General features: G+C 40.1%; 1 protein-coding gene across 2 annotated transcripts in view; it reads left to right on the plus strand.

The window, feature by feature from the left end:
- Positions 1-14,400, plus strand: part of trabd2b (TraB domain containing 2B) — a 77,474-nt gene that overhangs the window by 46,221 nt on the left and 16,853 nt on the right. The window contains exons 3-4 of one of the 2 annotated variants that reach the window (XM_085398778.1): positions 3,202-3,348; positions 8,902-9,076. In XM_085398778.1, coding sequence (XP_085254904.1) covers positions 3,202-3,348; positions 8,902-9,076 — 322 coding nt within the window. The remainder of the gene's footprint in view (positions 1-3,201; positions 3,349-8,901; positions 9,077-14,400) is intronic. The other variant, XM_085398779.1, reaches the window with a different exon arrangement.

Below are 14,400 nucleotides of genomic sequence, written 5' to 3' on the forward strand. Positions count from 1 at the left end.
CCTTTGCTAAGCTTTAATACACCTGACTGCTGCCTGGTTACAGCCAACACCCATGCCAGGCCTTACCCATACATTTCATGCTCACTTTCCCAAACTCTCCACTACACAACTGGAGAAGAATCACCTCCATATGTGCAACACATGCTCATGACAGAGAACAAGGCTTTGTTCGTCTTTCACACTTTCAGCTCTATTTGGCCTTTGTACTCAGACCTCTTTCTTTTCGCCCTTTGTTTGTTGTCTCGCTCTGAGTTTGCAGGAACATGGAACAATGTGTCATTGCTTTACTGAGACAAAATGCAAGGAGTTGAGGAGATTGGACAAGAAGGTGGAGAAAATATGGAAGCAGACAGAATGAATATGTGACCATGTTTCCTTTTTTAGCTTTATAAAACGACTGCTCTGTGTGTCTTTTGTTTTTAGTGACTCCTGTGTACTTACTTCTAAAGTAAATCATATTTTGCTTCTTTGCCAGATTTCAGAGTTTGGCCTCCACACTCTGACACTTCCTTCTGCAGTTCTTTAGCTATAAGCACTTCTCACATTCTTCAACATTCTCAGTTCCAGTACCTTGTCATCGGCACCTACTCATTATATGCTTCAGACCCATAAAACCCTCAGACAAGCTAACACTACTGCTAGCTAACAGCCAGGATTTAATGCACTTCAAGGTCAATTGTTGTAATGTACACACAAGTTGATAAACGACATTTTCTTAAACTTAAAAAGATCTCTGGGATTTTTTTAATGCTCATTATCCTTCCCAACCCCTGCTCTCTGTTTTCCCTCCAAAGCTTGCTAATGAATTTTTGGAGTGCTGAACTCAGATTGCAGGTTCCAAGACTATCCATGTGCACTTCTCCTTCCAGCTTTGTTCTTATAAAGCTTTTATTTAATTACAATTGGAGTTTCGCACGCATGTATTAGAAGAGATTAGGAAAAAAAGAGAACTTAGACCTGCAGTAGTAAACTATGTGGTGAAAACGGTCAGTATTTGTTATTTTGAAAAGGTCTGGCTATAAAAAAGTTGGTCTGTCAGAGTGAGTCGATCACTTCAGTGTGAGAACAACCACTCTGTTAGTCAACGTGTGCATGCGCGCGCACACACACACACACACACACACACACACACACACACACACACACACACACACACACACACACACACACACAGGGAATGTTTGCGTTTTTCCTCTCACTGCCTCTTTCTCCGTCTTTGCGTCCCCTGTGGTGACTGACGTGCTCTTTCATTCAGTCCAGCACATAACTTGAGCACCATGGTTACAGCTGCAGAGATGTTCCTTTCCCTTCCCAGGGGACAATATTGAAATAACATCTCCCCTACCAACACAACCAACCATGGTCTTGACATCTCGCCAGTTGTGTCCAGATCTGTCTGGTCCAATGTAAAGAAAAGTATTGAAGTTGGCTGCATAGCAAAAATCCTTGCAGGTGTGCAAGGTTTACCAGCTTCTGACCCTGAGTCTGGCCAGGACCTACTGGCCAAAAGCCCTGTGGGTCAAGGACCTGGAGCCGTGGCAACTTACCGGCACAAAATCAGCTTCAACAGCAGCAAAATTAGCTTGTCTGGCGATGGACCAGATAGCATTCGCTCCTCTGGGTCTGGCATCACACCTCAACATTACCTGGAGTTTAGAACAATGAACTTCATTTCTGATGCAAACAAAAATTGAGTCATACAGAGTCATTACTACAGCAGCAGTGGGGCTCCTGGATTTGAGAAGTCTTGTGTTAAAATATAAGCTAAAGAAAGCCTCGAAGTCATATGTTTACAGAACTGAAATGGTCACAGGTTTGATCAAGGCACTCTTATGTGCCTCTGGCAGGGTGACAGCACGGTGTTGGATACAGCTGAAGAATATGCTGGATGAAACATGTCAAAACAAATATATAAGATCTGACTCCTGCTATACAACAGGAAGAAAGGCACAGAGATCAGGCCCTGGCAGAGAGATAAGAGGAGGATGCAGTAGACAAAAAACAGGATGATGACAGAGTTTTGTGTGCCGTTAGCTCATCAGTTGTCTCCTTGCATTATGAAACAAAAGCGGATTAAAGTGAAAAGGAGCCCACAAGACTTGTTAGCAAACACAATAACCTCAGAGAGAAGGAAAGAGAGTCACAAGGTTGAGCTTAGAGCTTGGTTGTGATTATCCCAACGTAAAGGTTACATGGAGTTTAAACATGCAATGTGCCCAATATGGGCATATATGATTGCGAAAACACTGCTTAATTGCAGGAATTACGACTTAAAAATTTTTGACATGGGGCTCAATCAGTTGTGCAGCTGTATCGGTCTTAAGCTGCTCTACAAATCATCTGGGGCTGGATGCTGACGTTCTCCCTGCAGTATTTTCCAAAGCACTAGTCAGGTTTCTTGGCAATTAGGATCACAGGCATGGATCAGTCTGGTTTAGTTTGAAGATATGTTGATGTTGTAATCACATCAGCTGAAACCTCTGTCTTATTGGGTGCAATGTAGAACTATGTGAATTGCAATACAATACAGGAAGAAAAAAACGTTTTCTTTCAAATGCACCTCTGGTTCCTGTAAGAGAGCTTAGCACTGACTGACAGGTCGGTCTTGATTGCCAGGCCAGTCAGAAGTGGCGTGAGATTGTAGAGGGTGGGAGCAGGGAGATTAACCCCTGGTGTCTAGGACAGCTGTGGAGGTTTTGGGCTGGCTAGCGGCTGCACGCTATAAATTCTCTCTAAAGAGGGTTTACTTTCGATTTTAATGGGTGCTATAAATTTTCTGCAACCTGGTCCTGGTGAAAGAGAAAGGAGGCTTATTTTTAAAGGGCCTCTTTCTCTTTCAATCTCTTCAGCTCTACCTTTCTTCCCTGTTCTTTCTTTCCTTCAGGAAAAAGTCAATGGCTCCTTGCCATGCATTTTGTGGTCTGCTTTTACCTGCAGTCAGCTTGTATGAAAAGCGTATGAAAATTTCCTGAAAGAAATGAAAACCCTGCAAAAGAATAAGTATTCTGCAGCAGACACTGAGTATAATAGCTTCATTGTATATTAAGGTCAATATATTTTTTAAAGAGGAACACTGGCTACGCCTGCACAATTTCTACACCTTTGTGGCAAATTCCTCTTGGGTGCACAGCAGAGGAAACTGAGTTTGTGGATGCAGAAAGTAACAGCGCCCTTCGTATGTTTCCATGTCTCTACCTGTAGGTGCTGTTTGCCTTGAACCAGACGCTGCTGCAGCACGAGGGTGTTCGAGCGGGCAGCCTCCAAGGTTCCTACACCACAGAGGACCTCATTACACACTACAACTGTGGTGACCTCAGCGCTATCATCTTAAACCATGACACCTCACAGGTTGATTCATTTAAGGACTGCTCACCCCATTGTAAAAAATATCATCACTTGTGGTTCACTTTTTAGGACTGATTTCAATAGCTTTGTGTCAAAATTCTTCAAAACCAGTTAAAACAAGTTTTTTGTGGCAAAAAGAAACAACATAAAGACTCTAAAATAAATTGCCTGCCTAATATAATACAAAGGATCTAATACCGTTAATCCACTTTGTCAAACCTTACAAAGTTTTACAACATTTCTCACATATTTCCAAATTCCAAAGTTTTGCATGGTCAGACAGCAACATACTGGTAAAGTTGGAATGTTTGGCTACAGTGAAAAGGTTGGACAAGTTACTTTCATGCTGGTATCACATTACCAATGTTAGGATTGTTACTGAAAAAAGTAAGATATTACACATTACAAGTTACTTTTCTACATTACATAATCACTTATTGGACAAAGTAACTAATTTGATTACTTTTGCATTACTAAGTAAAATGACCTAAAATGTACTGTCACATAATCCGTCGTTTTTTAATTTCTCTCAGCCAGTTTTAGGCAAACTAAGAGCTAGCTGTTTTGAAGATTCTGCACTGATCTCAACTCACTTGCATACTCAGTGCAGTACAGTTTACCAGATTAATCACACCTGTGCATGTAACATCATCCTCTGCACACTATATTTAAGCTGCAGACCTACACATTCATTCTTTTTCTACCGAGAGAACTGAAAAGAATGGGAACCTGCATTCGCTGCCAAACAATGATGAATGGTTCCAGGTTTGCTTCCAGGCATAAAAACATGTTAAACTATATGAATATGTGTTTTAGGTCATGTCACTGATTTTTTCTTTCTTTCTTTTTTAATAGTGACCTAAGGTATCATGCAAGTGAGACTTGCTTTGATACCCTGCTGTAAACTTTTAACCATCAAAGACAACTTTCTTAAATTCATTTGCAGAAACTACCAAAATATTTATTTATTAACTTTGCAATTTTTTAAAGCAGAAAAAAGGCGAACCTTTGAACTTCTAAGTTAGCTATGTTTTGCTGGAAAAGGGAATCGTCTACTTATCGTTCCTGATTCACTAAAAATCCTCACAGAAAATACTAGCTAGTGGTAGCAAAACATCTGTAACAGTGCTCAGAACTTGAATCTGTCAGATCCTCGATTTGAGTTGGCAAACTTCTCATACCCACTTCTGTGCCATTACACTATCGTCACCTCGAACTTTTGGGCTTACACGTCAATTCCACAAATCTGCACATTGCCATATTAATCCTTCTCAGCCTCAAGTTACTTGATAGTCTGACACTTTAATAGCTCTGGACTCCACTGTAAATACACCATCTAACCTCCTCCAACTTATTTCCTAACATAGCCTTTGCTCCTTTGGTGATGGTCTCTTAATCAGTCTTCATACCCAGCTGTCAAGAGGCCATTCGGCATTAAGTACACGCACACACACACACACGCACACATACCTACAAATACATGTGGTAGACACAACATGTAGTGGCTCTCAATCCATCTCTGCCTTTTAAATGCAGATTTGCTCAAACGCTCTCCTCATAAGTCAATTATGCTGTGTCAACCTTCCTCACTGATCCTTAAGTCCCATTAAACCCAAAAGACCATGTAACCTCAACTCACTGCTCGAGTTCCACATCATATCCACTAGAGACACACACTATATGAAAAAACTTACTGTACACACAAACTCACAATGCCTTTACAATTCAGCGCTGACAAATGACATGCGATTGCTTTTTTTTCTCCGTGTTTCTATGCCTGTCTCTCTCATTGTCTGCTTTTATACACCTTTTTCTTCCTGTGAGCCATGAAGGGCTGTTAGCCACTATTTCACCTGCAGTTTAACTCATACCAGTTTGCCCCTGCTCCTCATGTCATAATAACATGTATTAACATTCCCCAACATATGCTACAGCAATCAGATGCCTGACTTCAGAGCTCACTTCTGTAGCCTAATGATCTATTGCAGGTTTGTGTGTCTGTGTGAATGTGAGCTTCCAGAGCTGTAAAAGGACAGGTGTTTTTTGATAGATAGGACTTAATCCAGTGGCCCCCGCTCCGACACCCCTGATGCTCTTTCAGTTCAATCTTCTTCAAATAAGAAAGAGGCCGATGGCAGGCCAGAGACCACAAGTGAGTGGAACGGTGTAAGAGAGGTTAATGTGTTTCAGCATTCAACCGGTCCCAAATTCATCAGAAAAACAGAGTGCAAGTGAGACAGAAGAAAAACTGAAATGCAAAAGAAGTAAGATGAATGCATTCATTTAAGTAAACACATAAAAAAAAATGAAGAAAACAAAAGACATAGGCAAAAGTTACCTGGAGATGTAAACCATCAAAATGTAGACTGATGTGCCAAGATGAAAAATTATGTCTCAAAGGTTTAGTTTTCCACATCTGTTATGTTTCTGCATAATTTATATGGTAATATATGACTGAAAATGTTCTTAAATGCTGTATTACTCTGGGTTGTCCCTACAAGTTGTTATCACTTCAGTGCCACGATATCATCAGAGCTACAAAAAAAAGAAAGAAAGAGCAGAAGAGAAGAGAAAGGGGATTTCAAACAGCTGAATCCGAAGGGAAAGGAAAAAATAGAAGTAAACGGCTGGCAGGATATGTACGAGAACATGAGTGCAGAGCAGTACCAGTGGTGGGGAAGGGAGAAAATATCTTGCTGTCTCTATGTGTTTCCTGTGGACGTTGGGATGGAGAGCAGCTAATGGCTTTTCATGTGATAACTTATCTGCGTTTACCGTTACACTCCTACCTTGACCCCTCTTTGACCGAACCCTTTTTTTCCTTGTCTTGAAACACTCACACGATCCTCTCTCATCAGCCATGAAGTCTTTCTGCACCTTTTTCTTCAGCTCTCTCTTTAAACTTTTCCATAACTTTCTTCCAAGTTTGCATTATTTTATTTATGAATCGTATAGAGCTGTCAATCTGGGTAAACCTGCGTCATTCACCCTGACAAAACACAGATAAAAAAGGCCTTGGGCTACAGATAATTGTGTAAATGCGCTTTTGTTTCTTTCTGCCTTTTTTGTTCTACTGCTGGGTTATAACAAAAAGCATGTATTTTAATTCAGTGGCATACAAACCGTTCAAATTTAATCAGACCCTGAATTTGAGGGAAAGGTTCTTTTCTTGATCTTTTATTCTAAAACTGTTTTCACACATAAACCTTTCATAGTTTCTGAAGAATGAGGCAAAGATATTTTCCAAAGCTGTCCTTTGTCACATGTAGCAAACACGAAGGAATAGTCCACTGCGCTGCGGCATATATACTGTGTGATTTAGCTAAGGTAGCTGGCTGGATAGATGTATTCATGTATGAGGCAGTGCATATGACACCAATTAACCAGCAGTAAATGAAGTATTGATATGATCTGCTTGGTTTATACATCAGTTCAGGCCAACATTGTACAAACTCTGTAAAAGTGTTCTGGCAGGTTGAAAACAACACATGTATGACTTGACTGCGTGAGACATTTGAGTTCTCACATGTGGCTCCGTCTTGCGAGACCTAGAAAAGATCAGGGCTTCAGTACATGTGTGGAAATGGCTCAGGTTTATGGACAGCGCTTAAATAAAACTTCCTTTAAGCACCTGGCCTTTATTTTTTACTAATATTACAATATAACAGTACATAAAGAGATATCGCCACTGGAAGTGGTAGCACATGATGAAGTTTATCACATTTGTAAAATATATTTACAAAAATCTCCATAACTTCCAGAAGGTTAATGAAGCAGTGAAGATTTGTTTGTGGATATAATAATAGTATGAGACATTTATAGAAAAGCAGAGTAATATATATTCCAACTGTAGACTATGGAAAAAATGACAAACCTCTAAATCCTGGAATGAGAAAATGTTTACTAATGGAAATGTATATTTGTGTAACAAACAAATGAAATTTATCCAGTGTTCTGTTGTAAATTAAGATAACTGAAGTATGAATCAAAACAGACTGAGACGGTGTGACTGAAAGGAAACATCGTATAGATTTTGGATGGATTCTGAAGTGCACCTCGTTCACATGTGGTACAATAAATCCCCTCATGTTTTCAGGCCTGACACACACACATACACATGCTAATTTACGCACCATTTGCAGCTGTTCTACTGTTGTGTAAACTTGTAGCTCAGTTCTAGACAGCAATAGCATGCTTGCACGAGTGTTCCTTGTCACAGTTAAATACAAATCCAGATTAAACACATCTGCATATGTGTAGAGTATGAAAACCAACCTCTTTGTTTCTACATTCCCACCATTATTTAAATCTGTCCTACTTTAAAGTAAGATTGGGCTATATACAATGACTTTGTACAGAACAGACTGGAAGATATAATAACAAACTGTTAGGTAATGATTAGTTTATATTAGTGTGACTGCATAGTAATCACTTTCTTAAGTAATTAAATCAGCCGCTGAGTGGAACAAACTGCTAACAACTTTACTAACTAAATAAGATCTTCATCACTTGATGTTTCTCTGTTGCTTACACTGCGTCCTCTGTAAGTAAAGAAGAGCTTTGAATGAATGCCTTATAATTAGACCCTTAGTAAATAATCAGCCAAGGAGAAAAGCCTTTCCATGAAATTCCAATTTTCTTGTTATGGCAGATTTTTATTTACTTTGGAATGTAATGAGAGATATTGGGAAAAAATCTAGCTCAATAAGAAAATAGTGCTTACATTTACAAAAATATCTTTATTACTGTCAGTGTGTGTGATAGATCTGTAGAGGGAATCAATCTAAAAGTATGTATTCAAGTCATATAAGGAGGGCGAGATACAGAGAGATACATTTTCTATCCTAGGGCTTAAGGAACTGGACATCTCAAATCCTGAGTCCACCGCCAACCCCCCCACTCATCTTCACAGATTAACGACTGATGGAGGAAAAAGTGGAACAGAGCCAGGTCTCTCTGTCTGTCTGGCTGCTAATGTATCAAACAGTAATTAACACATTTACACTTCACAATATATTGAACTGAGGCATACACACTTGTAGTGTCTTTCATGTAGCGCACATACCACACCTATAAACACATTTGTGTAAACAGTTTTCGTCATACATGCACACACACACACACACACACACACACACACACACACACACACACACACACACACACACACACACACACACACACACACACACACACAGAAATGTTAAACCTATATACACACACAGATGGCGCTGACACTTCTCCTTCCAACTCCTTCATTTGTTAATGCTTTCTCATGTAAAGATCAGTCTACAGCGCAGGGCGTTGCGCTGGTCAGTTTCTGTCAAGCTGTCACATCAGAAACACTTCTGGCTGCCAGGTGTCACACTCACATGGGCACCAACACCACCATTCAGCCCTCTTCTTTCTTTCCATCCCACTTTTCTTTAACGCTCTTTCTTTCTTTTTATGTTTTATTTAAAATTTGAGTGATTCATTTACTATTAATTCTGCCATGGATTTTTACCACAAAGGCTTTGAAAGTCCTTTTTCTCACGGTCTTTTTCTTTCTTTCAGCTGCCTCACTTCATCAACAGCTCTTTGCCAGCTCATGACCGCATGACGGCTCAGCAGATTGACAGCTACTTCCGCCAGGAGCTGATCTACAAACGCAACGAGCGAATGGCACAACGAGTTTCTGCCCTGCTGCAGAGAAATCCCAACCAGACTTACTTTTTTGCTTTCGGTGCAGGTAAGACTCTTAGACAGATTGGATTTGTAGGATAGTATCGGTTTAACGCTGCAGAAATAACTTTAATGTTATAGGAACTCACGCAATGACCTTTGACCTGCTGGTTACGAGATTCTTCTCTATTCTACATGTTGAGAGCAACTCCAGGGAGTATGCATTTGCATGTAACTGAAAAATGGAATAGATCAGGTTTACTTTGGTCTGGAACAGAGAATCTGTCAGTTTTAAAGTGTGCTTACAGTGAACAAATTTGCTCTCTTTTCTGCTTGAAAGCAAAACTGGAGAAAAAAAAGCAGGACAATAATAGTGTACAATAGTTCCCAGATCTCTGGCATTCAAAAACTGTGAATCTGTCCAAGTGTACACACACGTGCACACACATACACAGAAGTCTCAATTACAGCCAACTCCCATCTCAGAAATGAAGAAACTGTGAGTTGTTTGTTTCAATTAGCATTCCTGGCTAATGCTGGTAATGTTTCCTGAATAGTGTAGTGTGTCCTAAGGAAAATGTGTGTGTGTGTGTACGTTTGAGAATATACAAACACATGTGTTTGCCCACAAAAACAGGTGGTGGGTGGGTATCTTTGTTTACTGTATGGCTGTGTGCCTGCGTGCATTTGAAAAAGGGTGGCGCTACCTCTAGGATGTGTGTATGTGCATGCATGCGAGTGTGTGTGCGCCACAGTGAATGATTAATACTGAATGCCTAGCTCCTTTTTTTTGTTACTCCCTCTGCTCTTTGTGCAGTTTGGACAGGGCCACTGTTGCACCATCCAGCTGCTATTTGTGTGTCCGTGCAGATGTGGCTGAACACTGTTAGTATTTGTGCTCAGACTCTGTGGAGAAACGGATTTCTGTAATATTACTAAATAATAAATGGTGTACATACATGAAGAAAAAATATATATCAGTGGCATGTGGTGACTTTTACAAAAAGACAAGCAAAGATACTGCATTTTATTCTCCCATCAGTCATCCATTAAAGAAAACATGTTTATCCACAATGTGAGTGTACAAATAACCAGAAGAAGCTGCTGATCTCTCGCCCAATTCAAGCTACTGTTAATGGGGAGCACCCATAAAATCGAGATGCCCAACAGATTCTAGTGGAATTGGAGGCAAGCGGAGGAAAGATGAGACAAATTGCTACCACAAGATGGCAGTAATTTAAAGGGTGGATGCAAAAGAGCAATGACAGACACTTATGGTGTCTATATTTAATTGTAGATTTCACTGGGCAAGCAATGCCCACCTGCCTTGCCCTGACAGAACACGACTGGTATATAGAGCAGTCTGTCATATCATTAAAAGCCATCTGCCTAACATTGTGCAGATCCCTTTGTGGTGCTAAAACAGCTTTGAAGCCTCAGGGCATGGACCAGGGAATTCTGAAGGCTGTCCTGTGGTGTCTGGCACAGGATGTTGGCAATGCATCTTTTTGGTTGTGGATTGGGGTTTTCATGGAAATGTAGGGGTCCATCTCTGGGCTCTTCTTCTTGTTTCTTTAGCTATTTCTGAGCCGTTTGGGAGGTGTTACATGTTAAAGTAGATCTAAGTTTCTCAGCAGATCATTGCGTTATAAAGAGATGTCATTCACTTTACCTGTCACAGTTTGTAGTGTTGTGTATAGAAAACATTGAAAAAGAGTGAGAGAATGTGAAAACTATTTTCCAACGTTTGAATGAACTTCTGCCAAGGCACATATTTCTCAATTCACCGTCTAAAATGAGTGTTTTTCACAAAGGAATTCCTTGACGTGAGTTTGTATACAGTAACTAAATGAGCAGAGGGGCAGTGCTGAGAAAATGATGGTGCTCAGTAAAGAAGCCATCTGTAACTAAATATGTCAGCATGTGTGGCTGAGTGTCAGACTAAGCCAGCTTACATTAAACAGACTACCAGCAGTTCATAGCAACAATTCTGAATAAGAGTAAAACACTGGTTTGCAGCACATAAAACTGAAATTATTCATCCCTCACTGCTTTAATGCTATATAATAATGCTATTTATTACATATATATATCTTTTCCAGGATGTTGAGGAAAATCTGGGTCTTAAATTATCTCGGACAGGTAAAGCCACGATTGTGAATTTGCATTTTTTTTTCTATTAAGTCAATTAAAATATTTTTTTAATGCAGCTTTATGTTCAAGATTAGTCTCTATTAAACATTTTGTGTTAACTTTCCAGTGTGTTCCACGTGGCCTGGATAGATATGAGGTGAACATGTGTTTCAGGTCACCTGCACGCTTTAGCCTTGTGTGTAACAAAGTGACAGCAGGTGTGAAGTGATAGGAACCATTACAGTTAGACTGCAGGGTCCACACACACACACACACACACACACACACACACACACACACACACACACACACACACACACACACACACACACACACACACACACACACAGATACAGACACACTTGATTTATTATAGCAGCAGCTAATTATGTGCTCGTACTAGAGATCCTTTCTTCAAAAACAGTCACACTAAATTGGAAATACTGAGTAATTACAGCATGGAATTTTACAGGACTGTTCTATTACACACTATTACAGAATACTTTTGATCAATTATTACTAACTTTTAGAGAAATTTGTCAAACCTAGCACAGTGGAAGCCATAAAACATAGATGCTATTTGAAACTTAGATAAATATAGTATGTGTAAATGAAGGGGAGTTCAAAAGGCCACAAAGTTATACAATACTGTTCAATAGTCTGAAGCCACCCCCACTTTTATGATATTTTGTTTCCAAGGGACCAGACTTTTTGGATTTTCTCCAGGTAATAGCTCTCCAGGCTTTATAAAGGTACTTAAAGGATTTTCTTTGCTTTTTCACTGATTTCCAGTTCAGTCCTTATACCTGACCTTTTCAGATCAGTGTTTCTTGGTTTGTTTGTTTTTTTTATGTTGGGCCTTAAAATTATCTACAGCAGATGGACAACTACAGTAATGATACAGTAGAAGAAAAAATCCAGCAGATGCATCTCTGAGGACCTGACAGATGAATCTGACCCTTCAGATGATGCATCTACTGGTCACTGAGGTCTCAGTGGAAGAGTCACTGTCAACAAGCCATCATCAACATGTACCAGGGAGATCAGGAGAAAGGAACTACACTCTATAAAACACAGCGGAGGCTCTGTCATTGTTTGGGGCTGAATTTCAGCCAATGGTTTTTGAGATCTTGTCAAAATTGGTGGAATTATGAATGCAGAAGAGTATCGTCAAATTTGGATTCACTGTGCATTAACATTTGGAAAGTGCCGGACTGGCAGTAGCTTTATTTTCCAGTATGACAATGATCCCACACACACTGCCAGTGCAGTAAAAGCATACTTGGGCAGAAAAACACACAATGGAAGACTATCAGTTATGAACTGGCCTCCCCAGAGCCTGGACCTTAACATTATTGAAGCAGGGTGGGATCATCTTGACAGAGAACAGAACAAAAGGCAGCCAATATCAAAAGAAGAGCTTTGAATGTCCTTTAAGAATCCCAGTGAACTATTCCTGAAGACTACTACAGAAATCCTATAGTTAAAGAATGAAGGTGGTCATACTAAATGTTGACTTTAAAGCTCATTAAAACTGTACAAACTTTGTACATGGGCAAACATACGTGTTGGCATATGTTTCCTTTTTTTTTTTCTTTTTTTTTTTTAAATGACATCAGAAACAGCAGTATGCGACATTACGTGATGGCAGAGCTTCAGTTCATCCTTTGTCATTTTTTTTTTTTTTTTAATAAATTGGACAGGGGGAATGAATGAGAGAAAGAGGGGGAGAGAAAGAAAGAAAACCAAAGGGGAGAAGAGACGGTGAGAAGGGGGGGGAAGAGAGAGAGAAAAAAAAAAAGAACTCCTGGGTCACCTGTATGGAGAAAAACAAACAAACAAACAAAAAAAACAAACAGAGGAGACAGCAAACAACAAAGAGCAACAAAATAATAGAGAAAACAAAGCACCATCACAATAAACTAGCTAGTCATAGATATCAATATTTACTAAATAATAAACGATATTGTGCAGCACGCAAGATAGACAGCGCACAGTGTGCTTTGAGGCAGCAGCCAAGAAAGCTTTAGTCCGCGTCGGTGAATACCCATGTGTGCATACCTGTGTGGATCAGCATGCTTGCATTCCAAAGGTTTCTCCATGTAATGATCTGCTAGGGAGTGTGGGGGGGCCACAGCCCCGTCCTCCAGGGTGTGAAGCGGGTATGGAGGAGATCAAAACTCCAGACATCCAGAGGCCCCCAGAACACAAGAGACCATGGAAGACCAACAGAGGGGCAGCCGCGCCACTGTTCCAGTAAGAGCTGAGGAGAGTCCCAGATGAGGGCTCGCCCAGCAGCCGCGGAGCAGAAGTCAGGGGGAGTTGCAGTGTTGGCATATGTTTCCATAAACTGTTAGACCTATTTCCAATTTTCCTAGAAAAATATAAAGAAACAAGGGATGGCTCAAAACTTTTACGCAGTATTGAGTTTCAAAGAATGTTATGAAGATGAAATATTTTCCACCGAAATATTTCAATAATATCACCACACAAATCTTCACTCTTAGAGTGACAGGCCATAAATACTGCAACTAGTGACCACAACTAATAGGACTTAAGTTCTGTTTTCAGGCAACAAACCACCTTTCTCATGCTCTAAGCAGAAGGCTTCCACATCCTCATGTCTTATATCTGTGTTCAGGATATCTTTACAGTCCTGTAACTGTCCCTTTTAGTCCCAGTTGTAACCAAACATGAAATTTTATCACTCAGTGATGCCAGAATGTATTAAGTGACGACACTGGCTCCCAGAAATTTGGCCCTGCCCACATTTCCTTTGAAGATTTTCAAAACCTCTTGAGGTGAGCAGGCCTGCTTTGTGAATGGTGTTCTGCTTATGGTCTAAATATAATCTAACCACAGACCATAGTTTGAGTAATAAAGGGAAATTAAGAAGACGGGGGGTGTGAGGGTTAAGATTATCCAGACATATAAAATAAAGACAGCCCAGGGAGATGAATTACAGCTACTTTCAGGCCAAACGTGGGCGTGCAATAATGTGATCACATAAAATCCAATCTTTATGGTTAGATCTCAAAACTCACATTAACATGACGTGTTTCAAACCGAAAAAACTAAAGGCAGTGGACTATATACCTTACTTCACAGCATTTTTTTTTGTGGATGACAAAACGGAATAATCTTAACATGGAACTGTTTCTGACAGAGCCATGATGTGTGCTCATGTCTGTTCATGTCGAGTGGGTGTTTTCGTATTTATGCTTTACAGCAGATACATATTAGGAGCCGTTTTCAGCA

Source organism: Rhamphochromis longiceps, linkage group LG23 (assembly GCF_057381845.1).
Source record: "Rhamphochromis longiceps isolate RC_006_pf linkage group LG23, R_longiceps_female_GT1.1, whole genome shotgun sequence".
Taxonomy (NCBI): Eukaryota; Metazoa; Chordata; class Actinopteri; order Cichliformes; family Cichlidae; genus Rhamphochromis; species Rhamphochromis longiceps.